The sequence below is a fragment of the Populus nigra genome, chromosome 16, assembly GCF_951802175.1.
Source record: "Populus nigra chromosome 16, ddPopNigr1.1, whole genome shotgun sequence".
Taxonomy (NCBI): Eukaryota; Viridiplantae; Streptophyta; class Magnoliopsida; order Malpighiales; family Salicaceae; genus Populus; species Populus nigra.
This window is the reverse complement of record NC_084867.1, coordinates 7,503,710-7,526,171: the sequence shown is the minus strand read 5'-3', so window position 1 is coordinate 7,526,171 and position 22,462 is coordinate 7,503,710. Positions and strand designations below refer to the sequence as shown.

The 22,462-nt window shown below is 30.9% G+C and overlaps 2 protein-coding genes across 2 annotated transcripts; one reads left to right on the top strand and one right to left on the bottom strand.

The window, feature by feature from the left end:
* The first annotated feature begins 4,153 nt into the window (after positions 1-4,153).
* LOC133675120 (presenilin-like protein At2g29900) lies at positions 4,154-5,719 on the top strand. The gene has a single exon (XM_062096398.1). It carries the CDS (start codon positions 4,342-4,344, stop codon positions 5,659-5,661), a length of 1,320 nt encoding a protein of 439 aa, XP_061952382.1. The 5' UTR covers positions 4,154-4,341; the 3' UTR covers positions 5,662-5,719.
* A 10,573-nt stretch (positions 5,720-16,292) lies between these two features.
* LOC133676020 (exocyst complex component EXO70E2) lies at positions 16,293-19,644 on the bottom strand. The gene has a single exon (XM_062097594.1). The coding sequence runs from the start codon at positions 18,381-18,383 to the stop codon at positions 16,473-16,475; it is 1,911 nt and encodes a 636-aa protein (XP_061953578.1). The 5' UTR covers positions 18,384-19,644; the 3' UTR covers positions 16,293-16,472.
* Positions 19,645-22,462: the final 2,818 nt, after the last annotated feature.

Genomic DNA, 22,462 nt, shown 5'->3' with positions numbered 1-22,462 from the left:
TCATCCATGTTTGGGTGGCACGTTAGAGTCGATAATATTTGTTTTTTTTTCTTTTTTTTTCTCTCCTTGATTCCCATGCCAAACTTTTAATTTTTCAAACCAACCTTTCAATTTGATTTTTCCTTAAATTTGATCTATGTTTTTTTTAATTATTATTTTTTTATTTGAAATATTCATAAAATTGAAATTTTGGTTCAATTTTATCATTATTCAATTTTTTTTTTCATATATCAAATGTGGTCCCCATTAATTTCATTGCTATTTTATCATTATTCAATTTTTTATCATTTTCATGATTTATTTTATTTTTAAATTTCATCCCTTGTTATATTACTTCATTTCATTTTTATATCAGATTTGATTATCATTCTTTCGATTGTTTTTTTTTTTATTTTTTTCCCTCATGAATCAGGTCTTGTGTTTTGAAAATTAACCTAATTTGATTTTAGCTTTTTTTTAATTCAATTTTATTTGATAACATTAGGTTATTAAGCCTTCAGCTTCGTGATTTGTGTTGCTTTATTTTCTATGGGGTTTTTTTCAATCTCATATCCTGGATCATAGATTAATTTAGTTAATCCTAATTGACTCAAGTTTTTTTTTTCAGTTTTGTTTTCCATTATTTAATTTGCTTAAGAGTTGACCTCCATTATTTTTCTTGTTTTTTTTTTTACAGGGTTATCCCAACCTCACAAGTGGGCTACGAGTTTAGCATATTGACCAGAATCAAGTTTTTTTATCCTTTTTTAAAAGTGATATTTTTTCAATTCATCATTCAACTTCATCCTTCAACGTTTGATTTGCTAGTAATTGAGTTTAAGATTTGTTTTTCATTTTTTTTATAAGGTTATCCCATTGTAATTCTTTTTTGTTATCAAATAAGATAATTGAGACATTTGAGGAATATTTAGAAGGTATCTTTGCATAATATTAGCAAGCATTTATATTTTTTCAATTAGTCATTATTTTTTTGGTTTTTTTATTGCCATTTGCTTTTTTATAATCGTTATCACACCCGATATCGCGATAACCTTTAAAAATTAGAAGAAAAAAAAATATTTAGCATCTTGTTTTTTAATTTAAGGAGTCACCACCTAGTATTATGATCATTAGAAAACCTAACTGGTCAACAAAGATTCTATAGTACGAGATTGGTTCCGTAAAAGGAAAGACACTATCACCCTTTAAATAGATTGCATTGCTGGTTTTATCTTAAATTATTATGAGTTTATTGTATTATGTTATTGATGGTCTGTCTATAATATTCCTAACTCTAGCAACATTAAATGTTCAACTACAAACACTTCCAACTATAGTATTGATAAGTACTGCATGTAGAAAATGTATAATATTCTTGACTTTGACGTTAGTGAATATTGAGTTCAAAATAATTTTCAATTCTAATGTCAATATTCATAACTCTAACGTTAGTGAATACCAAGAGTATTTCTAATTTCAGCATTAGTGAATATGAATACTCGTGACTCTAGTGCCAGTAAATAAATAAGTAAAAATTTAAATTAAAAATTTTGTATTTAAGAAAAATATTTGAGAATTGTGTTATTATTTTTATTGTTCAAGACAACAACTCGCTATGAGTTCACTTATCTCAAACATGGGTAACAAATATTTTTTATTTAGAAAGATTAGGTTGATGGTTTTATTATTTTGAAAATTGAGGTATGCTTTAATTTCGATCAAGTTCTAATGAACTTTATAAACTTGTTAGAGAGTATCAATATGCATGCAAAACATTTTTGTATTCTTTTATTTTTTTCACAAAATTGAAAAAAAAACTATTTAAAATATGCAAAAGTCCACCACTGCTAAACAAACGGATTTTAAGTGAATGATAATCAACTTTCTCGACTTCTGAAAAAGATGCATTAAAAAAATAGAAATTGAAGAGGGATGGAGAAGCACCAAGACAACAAAATAAACTATAGGAATTTGAAACGGATCACACCCTTGATGGACTCTTGGCTTTCTCTTGCAAAATAGTTTTTAGTTTTATATTTTTTTCAATTCAGTTTTCAATTCACTCTTTAAACTTTTAATTTTTATAAATTCATCCCTAATTAAGTCAATCAAAACCCATGGAACCTTAATGATTATTCATTTTGGTCTTTGTATCTTTATTCCTTGCAATTTTTACCCGAATCAACTCCTGACCTTTGATATTTCTCCAATTAAACATCTAATTGCACTAATTAAATTAATTTAAAGTTCAATAGAACCCTTGGCTTCTCCTAATTTGCAATTTTGCTTCCATATTCAACTTTCTTCTTAATTAAGTCTTTATTTGTCAAAATTGAATTGTTAAACTTTGCAATCTTGTCTATGTTAGTCCTCAAACTTTCAATTTGTGCAATCTTGACCACATTTTCAATCCAACTTTTAATATTTCTTCAACAAGATCCTAAATTGTTCATCCACTTGGCATTTTGAATAGTTGTGCATGCCTAATTGATCTGTAGTATTTTTTTTCTTTTTTTTTGTTCTTCATTTTTTTGAAAGAAAAATATTTTTTACGTAAAAAAATGAGAAATTTTGGGAAAATCTAAAATTAAGTTATGACAATTATATTATTAAATTAACTGAATTTATTGAACCTATTTGAATCAATGACTCAGATACTAAGTTTTTCTTACTCCTTTAAAAACACTATCATTGTTTGAGCTTTTTTTTATATATTAGAAAAAGTTTGACTCGACCCGTGAAGTAGTGCATGCTATCTATTTAATTAACAAAACACTAAAAGGTGTGGGAAAAATATTGTCCCCAATCACTGTAGACCAACACGTATTGCACCATGGATTTCCATAATACAATTTTCTTTCCGTCCTAAGACTCTTTTTTTTAACCCTTATATGACCAAATTGAAGGCCGATTTAAGTTGGTTTGTTAGGAAATGGTAAGAGTGAAAGAGAAGGGACTAAAGTGAAACAACAGAGGAAATGATTGGCTTTTTCAAACTTTTGGCAAAATATTCATTGTAATTATCATACCTTTTTATTTATAAATATTGAGTCCTTATGATTTCTAATTAAAAAAAATTCAATTTTAGCCCAAATTTTTTATTTTACTTTTTAGTCCCTGGTTTAAGAGATAAGAGAGAAAGTCATCAGATTTTAGTGTTAGAAAAAAAAAATTATTGTTGATATCGATTCTGGCCACCAAAATAGTTGATCTTAGTGTTAAAGGGTTTTATTCTACGAGGGAAGCTTCACATAGGTGTTTTTTCACCTTCAAATTGCTTAAAAAAATATGAACTCGGGAAGATTTTTAGTTTCGGGTTGATTACAGGTTTTTGAGGCCAATATGAGTTTATCATGATGTTTAGGATGTTTTCAAGGTATTTTGGATCAAAATGAGTTGAAAATAAATTTTTTTAAGAAAAAAAATACATAAGCCTCGATGTGTGTGGCTATACTCACGCACCTAGCCACCAAACAATGCGTCATCTATAATTTTTTTTAATTAAAAGGCAGACAACACGTCATTCATCCTTTAATATTTTTAAAAAAGAACGGATAACATGTTGTTTGTCTATTTCATGGGTTTGATGTGAGGGCTTGGCCTTTTATGGATAGGCATGTGGGTAGGCTACACACTTAGCCTTCTTTTTATTATTATTAATTTAATGTGTTTTTAACTCCTTAAAAATAAACACATCATTTCATTGTTTGTTTGTTTTTTAAAGTCTTTTTTTATTTGGCTTAAAAAAAACATTTAAGTTTTTTATAAAACTTTTAAAAATTTAGGGTTATTTTTTTATTTCATTCCCACATATAGCTTCTATTTGTTTTTTTAATTGTTATTTGATATAAAATAAGTCTATTGAGCCTATTTTTTGTATAATTAAATGAAAAAAGATTTTAAAATAAAAATATGTTAAATTCAATGAGATGTATAACCTGAATCACATATTTTGTAGATTAACTAGATTTTTTTATTTTTTAAATTGAATATTTTAATTTTTAACTTTTTCTTTCATTTGTTATAAAAAAATATATTAAAAAAATTATTTGATTAGCAGGCAAAGCACGGACAAATGGCTATCGGAGGACTATTTGTGGAACAAGAAAACGACCCTCTGTTTGTGAACAATAAATAAATAAATAAATAAAAATCTATCCAACCAGTCATGTGTAGGTACATCAACAAAATGAACGGCCGATAGCTCTCTTCCATGATCACTATCATGTGGGAACTCCCCACCCAAAGAACCAAAATGACCCAATAAAATTCGAGCTCTACCCTTCAAAATTGAAAAAATCCCAATTCAAATCAAATCACAAACCTCAAAACCCGAACTTGATTAAAAAAATCTCAAATTCAATGGCTCAAAACCGAAGACCCAAAAGTGTTCTTGATTCTTTAGGTGAAGAACTAGTCAGAATCATAACACCAGTCTCAATCTGCATGTTCCTGGTGGTGGTTCTGGTTTCAATTCTCAATACGGACGACTCCTCTTCAGCTTCATCAATTAACACCATAGCTACCATAGCTTACAATGAGACAACATCTGACTCCTTTTGGGACAAATTCAAAGGTGCCCTTATCAACTCCCTTATCTTTGTGGCTATAATCACTCTTGTTACTTTTGTTTTGGTGATTCTCTTTTACCTCAGATGCACTCATTTCTTGAAACTCTACATGGGTTTCTCTTCCTTTTTAGTTCTGGGATTTATGGGTGGTGAGATTGCTTTGTTTCTTATCGGAGATTTTAATATTCCCATTGATTCTATCACTTTTTTTGTGATTTTGTTCAACTTTGCTTCTGTGGGTGTTTTGGCTGTGTTCATGTCAAAAATGGCTATATTTGTGACACAAGGGTATTTGGTTGTTATTGGGGTTTTAGTTGCTTATTGGTTTACTCTTTTGCCTGAATGGACTACTTGGGTACTATTGGTTGCCTTGGCATTGTATGATCTTGCTGCTGTTTTATTGCCTGTTGGTCCATTAAGGATCCTGGTAGAGCTTGCAATCTCTAGGGATGAAGATATCCCTGCATTAGTTTATGAAGCTCGGCCCGTGACTAATCATGATTCAGGCTCAAGGGATGGTGTGGTTCGAAGGAGGGTATGGAGAGAAAGGAGCAGTGTTGGAAATGGTTCTGATGAGAATTTGAATTCTGAGACTAATTCTAATCTCAGTTTGGATTCTGAGTCTGTTGTCGATTCTAACTTGACTCGTGGGACAGTTAATTCAATTGGTAGTGACCACAATGACAGAATATTGATTGGAGCTGAACAAGGGCAAGTTTTGGAAAGGGAGGCTGAGCTTTCTGCACCATTAATTGATCGTAGGACGAGCGTTCAGTTGCACGGACAGGAAAACTCTGCATCCAGGGAGAATTTGCTGCTAGAAGGTATTGGGTTGGGGTCAACTGGTGCTATCAAACTGGGGCTGGGGGACTTTATCTTTTACAGCGTCTTAGTTGGGAGAGCAGCTATGTATGACTTTATGACTGTATATGCATGCTATCTTGCTATTATAGCAGGTCTGGGAGTTACTCTGATGCTATTGGCGTTTTATCAGAAAGCTTTGCCAGCTCTTCCGGTGTCAATTGCACTAGGCGTGTTGTTTTATTTCTTGACTCGGCTATTACTCGAAGTTTTTGTTGTACAATGTTCTTTGAACCTTGTAATGTTTTAGCAATATAATTAAGTTATTGAAGTTTGATACTTCATCATAGAAAATACATTATTTGGAACTCGATTTGTTGTTGCAACTAATTTTATATTTCCATGTAATTGCATGTTTGGAATTCATCATTCCCTCGAGAATTGGACACATTGTAGAAACATGAGACTTGCAAAGCCTCTGAATCTATCATTTGAGGTTTGTCCTGGCTCAAGGGGATGCGTTTTCAAATTTAGAATGTTTCTTAACCATGAAAATAACAGACACTGTTAATAAACTCAAAAAAAAAAAAAAGGAAAATGGATCTGGTCCTAAATCACAGCGAGGGAGGGTAAAAGGGAAGTAATGTGAGGTGGTCAGATGCTCCATAAGTGGATAGCACCAAGTGCACGGGAGGAAAATGTGGAACAGATGGAATGACATATATAAATATGACTGGGAATTGGAAGACAGAAGACATTCTAGCGAGACATTCCTATATTGCTTTTCTGTGCTGCATTTGAGGAGGCAATATAGGAAGTTCTTACTGTTCTGTGCTTGATAGATACCTCATACCTCAGATCCTTTGCCAACTCAAACTATCGGCTGATATTTTGGCGTTCTAGCAGGGGTGATCACCTATGTAAAAGGTTACTCGAACTCTTTTTTTTTTTTTTTTTAACTTTCTGGGAATATTATTTTTTTCGTTTTATATGTATATATATTTAGTAAGTATGAAATTTGGTTATTATTTGAGATAACTAGAATACAATTGTGCATAACCTTCCTGAGCTTCCTCCTCGTATATCTGTTCTTTATTTACTTTTATTTTCTTATTTTCTTTCAAATTTTGGTTTGATATTTTGCAAAGAATTTTAGGATTTGTTTGCCTTTCAATTGTAGTTGAGACACTTCTTTTTTATTATTTTTTAAATTTAGTTTTTAGCCTAAACTCAAATTTTAAAGGGTAAAAGATAAAGTGATAACCCAATGATAGAAGGGGGGGTTTACGTTCATAACTAACATCTTTGTCAGGTCTAAATAACATGGGTCTGACTTGCTTCCAAGCCTAACATTTATAGGTTCAGCTATGTGATGAGCTTAGGTTGAGCAAACTGGCAAACTTAACATCCTTGGGTTCAACTATACGTTGAGCCTAAAATCACACAGGTCTGGCGAGCTGCTAGATCCAATATTCTTGGGTTCAACTACGTGCTGAGCTCGAGCAGACATGGGTCTAGCAAACTGGCAAACTTAATATCCTTGGGTTCAACTATATGTTGAGCCTAAAAACACACGGGTCTGACGAGTTGCCAAACCAATGTCTTTAGGTTCAGCTACGTACTGAGTCTAGACTGACATGTGTTTGGTGAACTATTAGACCCAACGTCCTTAGATTCAGCTATGTGCTAAGCCCAAGTAGAGATAGATCTGGTGAGTTGCCATACCCATCATCCTTGGGTTTAGCTATGCACCGAGCCTAAGCACATATGAGTCTAATAAGCTACCCAACTAGACAGGGGTCTAGTAAGTTGTCAAACTTATTATCCTTGGGTTAAGCTATATGTCAATCCCAAGTATACATGGGTCTAGCAAACTCAAGTACACATTGGTCTAGCAATGTCTTTAAGTTTAGTTACGTTTGAGCCTAAACAGACATGAGTTTGACGAGCTGTCGGACTCAACGTCATAGGGTTCAGTTGCCCGTTGAGCCCAAACATGCATTACTCTGGCGAGCCGTGAGATGCAGGGTTCTTGGGTTCAATTATGCGTTGAGTTTAAGTACACATGAGTTCGACGAGTTGCAAGACCTAGCATCATTAGGTTCAGCTGCAATTGAGTCCAAGTACATATGGGTTTGACGAGTTGCAAGACCTAAATTATTGGGTTCAGTTGCGTGTTGAGTCCAAATACACATGAGTCCGGTGAGTTGTTAAACCCAGCATCCTTGGGTACAATTGTGTGCTGAGCCAAAAGTACATATGGGTCAGGCGAGCTACCATACTTAACATCTTTGGATTCAGCTATATGTTGAGTCCAAATACACATAGATCCAGTGAGTTGAGGTTCAGTACGTGCTAAGCCCAAGTACACATGATTCTGGTGAGCTGCCAGACTCATTATCCTTGGGTTCAGCTGCACGTCAAGCTCAATCACACATAAGTTCGGCGAGCTGTTAGACCCACCGTCATTATATTCAACTATATGTTGAGCCTTGGTGAGCTGCCAGACTCATTATCCTTGAGTTCAGCTGCACATCAAGCTCAATCACACATAAGTTCGGCGAGCTATTAGACCCACCATCATTATATTCAACTATATGTTGAGCCTTGGTGAGCTGCCAGACTCATTATCCTTGGGTTCAGTTGCACGTCAAGCTCAATCACACATAAGTTCGGCGAGCTGTTAGACCCACCGTCATTATATTCAACTATATGTTGAGCCTTGGTGAGCTGCCAGACTCATTATCCTTGGGTTCAGCTGCACGTCAAGCTCAATCACACATAAGTTCGGCGAGCTGTTAGACCCACCGTCATTATATTCAACTATATGTTGAGCCTAAACACTTATGAGTCTGACGAACTATCATACCTATCATCATTGGGTTCAATTTCGCACTGAGCCCAAACACACATGAGTTCGGCGAGTTGTGAGACCCAACGTCATTGAGTTTAGTTGGGCGCTGAGCCCAAACACACATAGGTCTGGTAAGCTACCAGACCTAGTGTCCCTAGGTTCAGCGGCATGTTAAGCCAAAGTACATAGGGGTCTGACGAGCTGTCGGACCTAATATCTTTGAGTTCAGTTACGTATTGAGCCCAAATAAACATGAGTCCTACAAGCTACCACACTTATTGTCCTTAGGCTTGGCATCATGCCAAGTCTAAGTGGGTATAAGCCTGACGATCATTATAGATCCCATGTTGGGCCATAAGGCTTCATTCATTTATTATAATGACTTTTAACATAAAATGCTAATGTCAAGAATACTCGTCTTTTTACACCCCTAGGTGCAAGAAAGTCTTTTAAGGACCTATAATATTTCCATCAACATTAATATTATGTAAAAGATATTTATCTCTTATTAATACTATTAGGTGAAAACGACTCTTCAGCCTCTCCATACCAAAAAAAAATAACAAGGTTCATAAGCTATAAATACCCCCTGAACCACTTAAATAAATGTTCACAATTTCTATTCTTTATGTATTTGTATATTTATTCTCAGAGTATTTATCATACAAAAACAACAAAAACTCTTGTTCTTGAAATTTAAAGCTCATTCTCTCATTTATTGCAATACTTACTAAAAAGTCACTGACTTTATCATTTGAGGGTCCCTAAACCCTATCACAATAGATTGTTTTGTTGGTGTTGAGCTTTCTACAACCAACTATCTACTTCCTGAGTTCTAGAGAAAAAAAACATTGACATGAACACATGATTACTCACTATCCAAACACCAAATAACTTTATTTTTTAGCATATTGAATTTTGAAACATCATTAACTAGTAATGTAGAAACAAAAAATATCATAATTTGACATCTTTTTTAACTTGGTTTTAGTTAGTGCACTTAGGCGAGGAGCTTGCATTAATATCATGTAAAAACACCATAAATGCTAAAGGCTTGGAATGGAACAATTTCAACTAAAGGAAGAATTAGCAAACATATGTGAATGATTACATCATATTTATGCAATTACATCATATTGCATTAATTATATTTATGGATTAAAGTAAATTCACGTGTTTATGTAGCTATATTGTCATTATCGAATTGAAACTAGTGGTTTGATATTTAAAACATTTTTATTAATGTAGGAGACTTTATTTTAACACTTAGCTTTATGTTAATAGCTATAAATTTTGATTTGTTTATTTGATTAGACTGGAGTTTTGCTAGGGGTTACTAGAAGTTTTCATCACCATTTGAGATTAAAAAGATTTTAAAATAATGTCTAGAAGTTACTATTTATAATTTGCAATAATTTTTTCTAATTGATTTAAAATTTTTTTTTTCCATTTACTTAATTTTTCTTTTATTTTTCAAGCTTTGTTTAGAATATTTTCTTAGTATATAAGCAACTTAAAAGAGCTGTAATATTGAGTTTTGTTTAAATAAAACATTGAGTAATAAAATTTCAAATAAGTGTTTTTGTGTGAGTTTTATTCGACATAATTCTATTTTGATTGTGATTGTTATTTTTTTGTGTTATTTTCATGATATTAGTTGATATCAAAGCTATATTATTTATTCTATCATTTTGAGGAATTTATTAAATTTATTTGAATGTATCAAGTTGATGTGAAGAGTGTACTTATAATCACTTAAGAAATTACCTAGTTTCAATCAATGACAAACTAGCTCGTTGAATAAAAAAGAAAGAAAAAAGCAATTACTATATCCTTGTTATACTTGGGTGAGATGGCATGCACAGAATAAAATGCAATTATTCTATAAAAACTTTATGAAATAAATCTCACTATTCAATCTTTACTTTTTAACTGCAATTTATTTTATAAATAACAAAAAAATTATTAGTATAAATTATTTATATAACGTTAAAGATGTTAAAAGAAACAAATAATTTTATAATAAATAAATAATTTTAAATAAACATGCTAGGTTCAACCTTAGTATAGAATTTATTAAAAAAAATTGATTAATGATATGTCTTTCTAGTTTTCTTATCTATTACAAATCTATAAACTAGAAAGTTTCCAACCATTAGAATATTTTTTTAAAAATATTTTTGGATAATATCTTCAGCTAAAAACACTTTTAAAAAGTCCTGATAACCTCTATTAATACTTTTTCAAGCTCAAGATCATTTTTATTCAATTCAAAACATCTAATTATCAAATCACTTTACAATTTTTATTCTTACATTGGAGCCCTAGTGTATATGTTCTATAATAAAAAAAATTAGTTACACATGAAATTGAATTTGTTAATGTAAAAATATATTTATTGTTAATAAAAATTTTTTTTATCTAATATTCATTTATATTTAATTAATAAATCTAGAATAAAGATAAAGTCAATGAGATAAAAATTCTTTGCAAAGAAAATTATAAAGTGATTATAATTATGAAATTTTTATTGCATCAAAGTATTGTTGCTAAATGTTATTGGTCAATGTTATATTAAGACTGAATATTAATTAGAGCTATTGAAACTAGTATATACTATGTATCTTTCTTTTATGATAGAAAACAATTGTTCTTATAAGTTAAGGTATGAGGAATATCTAAAACTAATATAGAGGTGCTTGTCAAATGATATATACACTGAATTAATTCACACAGGAATTCTGCATATATAGATCACTTGTGTCTTTCAAAAGGCTCACGTGATAATTGTACAAGTGATCCCTAGAATTGCAATCAATAAGGTGTCTTATATAGGAAATGTATGTTTTGATTTTGATTACATGTTGTCCTAATCAATGGTAACAAACGATCAGATATTAGGTATAACATGAATTATATGGAGGTATTTAAATGATTAAAAGAGGATTCATTACCCTAGATAAATTAGAAAAATATTTTACATATTCTTAGATAATATTGATTGTGAGACTCTTGCGCATGATGAATGATATTTGAAAAGAGTTTCAAATCTTATCCAAAGAATCAATGACTATAGTGTTGAGACAAATATGATTTGATGAAGTATACTACACACTTCATGCTCAAATGTCAAGATCAGAATATTATTGATGAATAGATAATAATTACTTTGAAAAACTAGTCACTCAAAAATTAAGTTAAATGACTTATGACTTTTCTAATATGTCAATGATCATGACACGTTGTTAGACGATGAACTCGATCTTCTAATATAATGAATCAATTGTTGAATAGATAATAAATTAAATTATTTAATTTATTGAATCCTATTTTATTTAGAATTATGATTTATATTTAGGTTAACATATTAGAATCCTAATAGGTCACACATATATAGAACCACTGGTGAGAAACTAAACTTGGATAATTAATCAAGTGAGACTTGGGTCTCGTTTGTTTGCTCGAAAGTAGTTTCATTTTGAAAAGTGGTTTCTTTGGAAAATGAATTCCTGGAAAGTAAATTATTTTCCGATGTTTGGTAGTGTCATGGAAAATAAGTTGGAAAGTTGGTTATGTTATGGAAAATGAGCTGGAAAATAGCTTATTAATGTTTTTTTTCAAGTTTATTAAAATAATGAGGAACAAATCTTACAAATTAAAAAATTGAATGAGAATGAAATTGAAAAAAATATAATTTCATAAATCATCTCAAATAAAATAAATAATAATCAAAATAATGGAGATCAAATCTAACAAATAAAAAATTGAAAGATGATGAAATTAAAATAATAATAATTAAAATTTCATAAATTATTTCAAATAAAATAAGTAACAATCAAAAGAATGAGGACCAAATTTGATAGATAAAAAATTTCAATAAAAAAATGATAAGAGAAAAGAAAATAACAATCATAAAAATGAGGATCAAAGATAATATAAAAATTAAATCAAATTAAATTTTAAGGGATGAAATTAAAAAAAAAATTCAAACAAAATATATATCAATCAAAAGTTTGAGGACCAAATTTTATATAATCAGCAAATAATATGATATTTCTAAATTTTTCACAACTTCTAAAAAGTGTTTTCTGTCCAAAATAAAAGAAAAAAACTTTCCTGGAAATCAAGTCAAATTTTTCTTTGACTGAAAAGTATTTTTTGTTGACCAACTTTCTTAATGACAGATAAACACAGGAAAGTTTAGAAAGTGGTTTATAGGAAACCACTTTCCGAGCAACACAAATACTCCCTTGGTTGTAAATAAATTTTAGAAATTAAGGACTGAAATATAATTTATATAGAAAATTATAATTATGGTCCTAGAAAAATCAAGTAGGTACTTGATTGGATAAGTTTCTAAAACTATATTGGAATAATATATGTGATATTTTTCAGATGATAAATTGATATTTTGTCATTAATAGAATTATCAAGTTTTTCTATAAATAGAATATTATGCCATATATTTTCAAGAGAGAAATATAGAAGCATGTTATAGAATATATGGTATAAAAACACTTGAAAACATAAAATGAAAGAGCTTCAAAGCATATCAAATTCTCTCCCTTAAAAAGGTTTTAAGATATTTGTAATTTGATTATTAGTGTGGATTACTATTAGAAACTGGACAATTAGATAATTTATGATTTTAGACAATCCAACCTTGAGAAGTTGATCAAAACTCAGAAAAAAGATATTATCTTAAGATAATTTTTACTCAAACCCTAAACGACTTATTTAACAGGATCCTTGAGACTCCCAAGAATTTTTTTTTAAAAAACTATTGGGTCATTGTTAGATAATTAGAGTTGTTGACTGTATATTTTAATTATCATTGAATTTAATTATGAATTAAATTTATATGCAAGATAATTTTTTGTAGAATTATTGTTTTTATATGCAAGATATATTTTGATTACTGTTCCGGTCTTACCTAGGTAGAATATACAAAAATTAAAAAAATAATTTTAGAGTGGCTGCGATAGTCACCACCGACAACGTAATGCCAATGTTGCTAGCATGCTTGGCTATGTTGTGCTCACAACTAGCTCGCTGTTGGCAATAGAGGTAGTAGTTCATAACGTGAAAATGTTCCACATGTTCATATTATTAATTGTGAAATCCTTGGTAAGGTGAAATAAGATTTGAAAATAATTTTAGGTCTTATTCAAATAATCAATTACTATGATGTTAAGATTAAATTTGATTTGATAAAGCATACATGCTCAATGTTTAAATTTTCAAATCAAAATATTCTTGATAAAAAGATAATAGTTACATTGAGAAACTAATCACTGAAAGTGTAAGTCAAATCATATATGACTTTCCTAATATTTGGAAGTTTATGATACTTTTCTAAACAGTGCACTTGATATTCAAATACAAATAAATTAATTTGTTGAATTGATAATAAGTTCAATTGTTTAATTTATTTAATTCTATTTTATTTAGAATTGTGATTTATATTTGAACTAATATATTAGGAACCTAACAGATACACATTAAGAATCATTGCCGAGAAACTAATTTGGGATGATTAATCAAACGAGACTTGATTGTAAATAATTTTTTAAAATTAAAAACTAGAATGTAATTTATACAAGGAAATTACAATTCTAAATCTAGAAAATTAAAGTAGGGACTTGATTATATAAATTTTTAAAATTATCCTGAAATATTATATGTGATATTTTTTAGGATGTAAAGTGTTATTTTTCCATTAAAATGATTATCGTGTTTTGTATATAAATAGAATGTTAGACCTTATTTTTTTAATGATAAAAACTAAAAAAGACACACTCTTCACATGAGATACACCTATACAAATAGGTAGAGTAGAGAAAATAAAAAGCTCACAATATTATTAATTGTGAAATCCTTGATAAGGTGAAATGAGATTTGAAAATAATTTCAAATCTTATTCAAATAATCAATTACTATGAAGTTAAGAATAAATTTGATTTGATAGAGCATACACGCTCCATATTTAAATTTTTAAATCAAAATATTCTTGATAAAAAGATAATAATTACATTGAAAAAGAAAAAATAATCATCAAGTAAATTTTGTACAAACTCTAAATAATCCTAAATTATCTAACGAGACCTCGAGATTCCAAAAAAAATATTAAAATTATTGTTTTTGTTACATTTATGTATTTTAAGAAACTCAAAAGTTTTCCATATTAATTTGATGAAATAAGAGAAAAAACTAAACTTTTAATACAATTTCATTTTTAAAAAGTATTTTTTAGAATTTAATATATATATATATATATATATATATATATATATATATATATATATATATATATATAAAGATGTAGTTTTCATGTCTAATGGTAGAACTTAATTTTAGAATTTGTTCTAGTTTTCATATCTAATGGTAGAACCTAAGTCAAGTAAAATCAAAGATCCATATTTGAATATAAAGATAGAGATTGAAATTATAAAATGCTTATAAGGATATTTGTGATAAAAAAAAAATAATTTGGTTGTCTCTATCTCCATCTCTCTCTCCTTTTTATTTTTAAAAGAATAAAAAATTGGTTTAAAAATTATTTTTTTAGATAGACAAAATTCTATTTTTGTCTCAATTTTCATAAGTAGAGTTTCTATATCTCATTTTTTTTTCCTTATTAGAGTAAAAAACTAAACACTACCTAAAAATTTGTAAAACTTAATTGCTTATACTAGTAACTATATAATTTTCTTACTTGCTTGTGATTTTCTCCAGAAAATACTGAGATTTTCTAGATGTTCTGGATGGATAAGGTTGGTGTTCTTTATTGTTGACTTTTCATTGTTGATGTTACCATAAAAAGCTTTAATTCTCTTGAAAATTATTGCGAATAGTTATTTAAATATTATTTTAATAAATGTATTTAAAGATTATTCTATTATAAAATTTAAAAAAAAAAGGAAAAACGAAAAGAAAAGAAAAAGACTAATGTTTGCTTAAAAATAGACTAGGTGTCATGGGGTTGGAGGGCTAGGTTCATCTGTGCCTACGGTTTTTCTTTTTGATGAACATAATTTTTAAAGTTTAGAAGACTCGTCATCTTCTAACCCAGATTTCAACCGTCTCTAATGGTTGAAAAAACTTCAAAAACTCATTTTTATTTTGATCTGAGAACACCTAAACAAACATGTTATTAAACCCAGTTTTAAACCAAAGCTCCCTCCAATGTGTCAAAAAAGAAAGAAAAAAAAAACCAAAATACAATAAATTATGTTCGTTTTGTTTCTGTAACTTAAGTCAGGAGATTCATTGTTTGTCTCTAACGATGATTGATGTCACCGAAGACCAACTGAGTGGTGGCTTAACTAATAAAGAATGTTTAGGACTCACCGGAGGTTTCGAGTTTCGGATCCCTCTCCACCTCCCTTGGATGACGGGAATGACAAATGTGCAGTAGACAGATATGATTTTCTGTAAGCCTCAGCCTCTGAAAAGGTAATCGAGACTTAGATAAGCCCAGCCTGATCCAAGAGTTTTGTCCAGCACCAATCAGAGCTTTTCAAACTGTTTCAGGTCAGCCAAGCCGAGGCATCTTCACCGTACAGGAACACCGCGTAGAATATGTCAACATTAACATCTGGAAGCCGGCCTTTGTACGGTAATGATTTTTTTTTTCTTTTTTTTTCTAGTCAACTATTTTCATATGCATTGAATAAACAACTCCATCATCAACACTTTCACTCTTATTACACACTACCCAACTGGTGCATGATCTTCAATTGAAGAGAGAACCGTCAGCACTGTATTAGTTCTGGTCAATAACATCTGGGTGACATGAGAAGTCGACCTTTTCACTGGCCTTTAAGAGGTTGTCCTATGCTGTACAATTCTGACCTGCCTCGAGGACATGAATCAATTAATGTACGCACAAATTTAAGGTCGTTAATTATGTCTGGATGCGTGCACGTACAGGAACCAAGGATCTGGTCCTATGGTTACAGAGTTCACATACAGGATTCTTGCTTCAAAGCAAGCAGCTGCTGCACATGCACAGCACCTAGAAAATATTGCTTAAACAAAACCACAGTGCAACAGCTGCGCGCGCACAAGCACTTGGGAGATATGGATGACGAATGACCCCTGATTTTGAAGAAAGTTGCATACAAAACTCGACCAAGATTTGATCGAGAACCATTGACAGGGCAGGTGATAATTTACATATGCATCTAAGACAATCATGGTATGTATAATCACGGGACGAAAGTTACAAAAAGAAAAGAAAAACCGAAACTCAAATCATTGAGGCTTCACCACTTGTGTGAATTGCGCAATGACCTTGGTGATCCTACGAAAAGATCCAAAAGCATTTTCTCCATATCATCAGAAGTGTACTTGATGTACTTGTCGCTACCATTTTTGTCGTTCATTCCAAGGAAAGCTCGATAAGCTGGGATTACTTTCTGTGAAGTAGAAATTTGCAAATCTTCCCGAAGATGAAGATCTGGAACATGCCACTGTGTCTGAATTTTGTACACATCGTCGAAAGCATTACTGAATCTCCTGCACCTTTCTTTCAGAGAAGTCCTTCCATCATCTCTAAGCAAAGAAACAACAACACTCCATGTGGCTCTCTCATAGCTTGTTGCATGCTGCTGAAACTTCCCATTATGCTTTCTGATCCATTCATCTCCAAAGAAAAGCCTGAGTTCAGAGCCCTTGACCTTCTGGACCATGTAATGGATGTTGTTCATTAAGAAAATATGCCCTAAAGAACCATCCTTGTATAATTTGGATTTGCAAGTAAGATTCGATTCTAGAGTAGATGTAATTGACCTAAGGTGGCAACCCATGGGACTAAAAGTAGAAGTACAAATGTCCTGCCCATTATCCGTCTCAAGAACAGGATTTGGATCATCTACATCTTGGTCATTGAGAAGCAAATTGAGAGTATCACAGTATGCAGTAAGGGTCTTGATGTAATTCATCACATACCTAGTGAGGGGATGAATTTCACCTCTGCGGAAAGGGTGTATGGAGGCATCCAATGCAATGGCATTCCCAAATTTAAAAAAAGTGGTACTTGCAGATTCACCCAATCTCCTAAGAAGGTCATGGAACTCGCTCGTAACATAAGAATTGGCCACTTGAGAGAATAAAGCTTCCATATCAAGGTGGAGATCTGCCAGAACCTCGTACATGTCAAGAAAGCGAAACAACTTTTCAGGATTATAGGGTCCCATTGCTATGGCTTCACCAAAACTCAATAGGTACAAAACTGAAGCCCTTGAGATCTCAACAAAGCAATATGAATCGAGGGAACCAAAATCCCCTAATATCTGGTTGCAAAACCGTTTCTCACTAGCAAGATAGACCCGAATGATGATTTTCACAGCCCTCACCCATTTCTTAATTTCACAACTCAAGGTATCCCATTCTAGTTTTAATACACCATCGATGCTGAGTTTCTGAATTTCAAGGTTGGACAAATGCTCATCCAATGCTTCTTTACGGTTGCCAATGAAAGCCTCACAGAATTCCCTATCATAACCGGAAGCAAACATAACACTAGCAATGGACTTGATGTCAGGAATCACAAGTGGATCAATCAAATCTACTGTATATTCAGTAGATTCTCTTCCACTGTTGTCTCTCTGTGATGTATCCTCGACTATTTCATCCTCTACCGAAACAAACGACTCATCATAGAAAAAATCAACACTTGGGGGAAAATAAATGTTCTTTGACTCAAAGGATTGCTTATGTTGAACAAGAATGTGGTAGAGCTCTTCCTCAAGCCTTGACATTGCTATCTGCTGAACACACTGAGCTCGGAAAGCAAGTTCCTTCGGTCTCCCATGGTCATTCATGGGCAAGCCACCTAAAGTTTCCATCACCGTGTGAATTTCATTAACGGCTTGTATGTACTCAGAAGCCTCTGCGGGTCCAGAATCCCATATCAGAGATGGATTAGACTCCCAACGCATGACCTTTCTCTCAGCACATTTCAGCTGCTCCTCAACCTCAGCAAATCCCCATCTCTTGCTTTCATTAATTATAGTCATTGCAGACAAATGGGAGTCCAGTTCTGTGAGGGCTCGTCTAAAGTCACCAGTCAGGTTCTTATTTTCTCCCAATAACTTCAAAATATGCTGAGCTGCAGCAATGATATGTTGTTCCCCTTCATAAGTCGTCGTCGTCATTGATTGACAGCCGGGCATTACCACGGAAGGAAATATGAAAAAAGAAATTATTGTAGCAATACAAAATGTACACCTTGAATAACCTCCCAAACAAAATCCCAACTTTCTTGAAATGAACTCCAAACCTATGTCATGTCCATGCCAGAGCCATGTTCAGTATTACAAAAGGTCTGTTGGAGAGAAATCGTTGAGTCGGGTTCATTGGAACTCCAGTTACAATACAGAAACGAAAACTAAAGAAAGAAGAAGTGATCCAACTAAAAAGGAGGGATTAACTGAAGAAGAAAAAGACTCCTCTCATTCTCGAAGTTTGTTCATGAAAAAAATATCAGTGAAAACCAATTGGCAGAAGCAAGGATTTTTCTCAAAGTTTGAACAATGAAAGATACCAGCGAGATAATAGAGAGGACAAAGGGGGTGAATGATCAGTGATAAATGATATTAAAATGCAGAAAACAACAGAAGCAGAGCCTTAACTACGAGAAAATCCACTGAAAATAAAGACTGGACAATCAGCAATACACTATGGATCAGAATCAGGAGTAGGTCAGTTAAATTTACTAAAACTCAAAAGAATAAAAAGGGTAAGTTTTATAAGAATCTCAATTTTCTTTCTGTTAAAACCTTTCATGCCCTTTGCCATGATCTAATCACTGTCTATTGAAGATTTTTCCAAACTACATAAACACCCCGCAGATAAATATGGATAAAAAAGCAAAGTCAAGCTGCTAAGAAAACCTAAGAGAAGAACCCTACAAACTGTAGGCCCGTTGTTAAAAAAAATACAACAGCTAGTGCCAACAATAAGAAAGCAGAAAAGAAAGAATTCAACTCTCAATTCAATGATGTTCCAGATCAAACAAAACAACAGCCCACAACTAACTAAAAAGCCTGATCAAAGACTAATTAAGAGGACCCCTTGATCAATTACAACCCCGTAAAAACATAGAAACAAGAAAATCAAAATAAAAAAAGCAAGAGATTTTATTGGGAAAGAAAGGAAATTTACTTTGTTTCGTTGTGCAGATATATTTCCACTTGAGAAGATGAAATCCAAGGCAAAAAAGAGAGAAAAGGGATCCAAAGAAGAAGGTGAAGAGTTTGGTGAAGGTAATAAAATAAGTGATGAAATGGTTATATTTCTTGGCAATTTCTATAACGCTCTTTCTCTCTTTCAGTTGAATAATCCTAGAATATATATTTAAGTTCTGTGCACCGGAAGTGTGCTGGTGCTCCGTTCATTCAAGGTCATGGCTTGACTTTTGACTCTCATAAGCGTTGGCTTATTTGTCTTAGCCAACAAGCAAATCAAAATCCAACACTTAAAAGAAAAGACTTTGTGATTATACGAGGGTGATTAGTATTGTAGTTGTGATTGTTTTTCAAATAATTTTTTATACTAAAATGTATATTAATAATTTTTTTTATTTTTTAAAATTTATTTTTGACATCAGCACATCAAAACAATCCAAAACGTACAAACCATATTAAATTTTAGCAAAAAAAAATAAATTTTTTTTAGAAACACGGTTTGTACCGCGTTCCCAAACATGTTCTAAATATAAAATTTGAAATAATTTTATAAAAAGAAATACAAATTTTTTTTTTAACTAATTCCTAATAAATTAAATTAGAATATAATAACTCCAAAAATAAAAAAATAAAAAAAGTAAAGCTCAATCTCTAAAAAATAAAATGTTGAAGGATAAAAACTAAGAAAAAAATATAATTTAATAAAAGTTTAAAAAACTTGGTCCGAGCTCACCCGAGTCAGGACACAAAATCTTTGACCCAATCATGATACCAAGATGATCATGTTCAAAACAAAATTAAATAAAATCATGAAGTTCAATCATTGAACAATATAATGTTGAATTACAAAAACAAAATTAAAAATAAATGGAAAGAAATATGAGTTATCCGGGGTTAACTCTCGAACCCTACGACCATTGAAATCATGAAATTCTTAAACCAAGTTCAATGAAGTTTATTTCCTAACAAATTTAATTTTAAATGATGAGATAATGAAAAAAAAATATAAATTTAAAACACTTTTCAAAGAGAAAAAAATAGCAATAAGAAGATATTGGATCAAATTTGATAAGAGAAAAAAAACCATGAAAGATGAAATTGTAAAAAAAAAATGATAGAGATAACCAAGTAGAAAGGAAATGAAAAAAAAAAGACATGAGATCAATTTTCAATAAATCAAATGTTAAATGATGAAATTGAAATAATTCAATTTAAAAAAAGGACAAAAAAATCAGTATGCATTAACATTTAAAACTAATGACTCTAATCATGAACCAAGGACTAACCCATAGCAATGAAAACAAATCTGAGTTAACCCTAGTTAATCCGCAAAACTCGTGATCATGGATATAAGATTGAGACAACCAATAAAAAGGAAAGGGAAGAACAATTTCAAATAAATTAAATATTGAAAGATAAAATTAAAATTAATTAATTATTTAAAAAAAAACCTGTGACTAATCTCATAGAACTCAAACCATAAGAAATAATAAAGCAAAACTCTAAAAAAAAGGAAAAAAAATATCTTTCAAAAAGGAAAAAAAACCAAGACAACCCAGGAAAATCTTCTAAACTCGGTCTAGTATCTAAAACTCGCAACCCATTAAATCCTTGAACCGGGTTCAATGAAGAAACTTAATTCTCAATCAATCTAATTTTGAATTATGAAATCATGAAAAAAACATCAATTCAAAAAAAATTCCAAAGAAAAAAATAGTAATAAAAAGAATGAAAATCAAATTTAAAAGAAAATAACCCATGGAGGATGAAATTGTAAAAACAAAACGTAAACAATGATCCCAAATAAAATAAATAACAATCAAAAGAATAAAGATCAAATTTAAAAGATATAAAAAAAGGGTGAAATTGGAAAACAAGTGTAATTTTAAAGCTTATTAAAAATGAAGAAAATAGTAATAAAAAAAAGAGAACAAATAAGAAAGATTAAAAAAATAACAGAGAGTGAAATTAAAAAACATTTGTAATTTCATGGCTTATTAAAAATTAAAAAAATCAAAAGGACAAAGACCAAATATAAAGGGGAGGGGATCATGTGGAATGTGAGGCAGGGAGAGAGAAAAAAAAAAATCATTGGTGTCAACCTGATGCTTTTTAGAGGCACACATCGCCCCATTCTGGTGTTTGGTAGCTAAGACCTTTTAAACTTTGTTCTAGAAGGAGATGTTTGATGGTCGAACAACCCTGCAAATGCTACCCAGACAATGGAGGGGTGGCATCCACATGATGACATGTGCTAGCAACTTTTTTTAATTATACTTAATAAATGTAATTTACAACAATATCCCTGAGTATCATTGAGATTTACAATAAAACCAATATAAAATAAAATAAGCCCTTGGACAAGAGTTATGTTGGATTTTTTTTAAAGACATCAAAGTAATTACATTATTCTAAAAAATTTGAAAAGATAAAAATATTCTTGAGTAGTGTCATAACTCAACTTTGGATCCCACAAAATTGTTTTATAAAAAAAATTTCAAGAAAATCCAAAAACAATAAAAAAATTTAAAATTCAAAAATATTTCAAGACACAAGGAGATAAACCTTTGAGCTATAACATGTCAAAAAGCTAGAAGAATAGTCAGATTGTCACATTTTGATAAGATGGGTTGAAGAAAAACTTAATAGAAAGAAAATCGAGGTTGAAATCAAACTTGACCATGATTAGAAGAATTAGTTAAGTCCAAGGACTTAATTAAACTTATAATGAGTTTAATTGGTTAAGGACTTAATTGAATAAAAAAATAAATTTAAGAGTCAATTTGGTTAAAATTTGAAGAATTAATTAAGTTTAAGGACTTAATTAGATTTTTAATGGGTTTTGTGGATTCAATCAAAGACGCAATTGAAAAAAAATAAAGTTTGGATGTCTAATTCAGATCAATTCACAAAGGTTTGAATATTAAAGGTTGATTAAGGGTCAAATTGAAGAATTTGAAAATCAAGAACTACAATGCAAAAGACACGTAAGTTAGGGGACTAAAAGTAATAAAATTAGGGGTCAATTTGAAAGAAATTAAAAGTTTGATGGTTAATAAGAGTCA

Excerpts from the sequence above, each read along its gene's own strand:
- LOC133675120 (XM_062096398.1), top strand. The coding sequence starts at position 4,342 with ATGGCTCAAAACCGAAGACCCAAAAGTGTTCTTGATTCTTTAGGTGAA.
- LOC133676020 (XM_062097594.1), bottom strand. The coding sequence starts at position 18,383 with ATGCCCGGCTGTCAATCAATGACGACGACGACTTATGAAGGGGAACAA.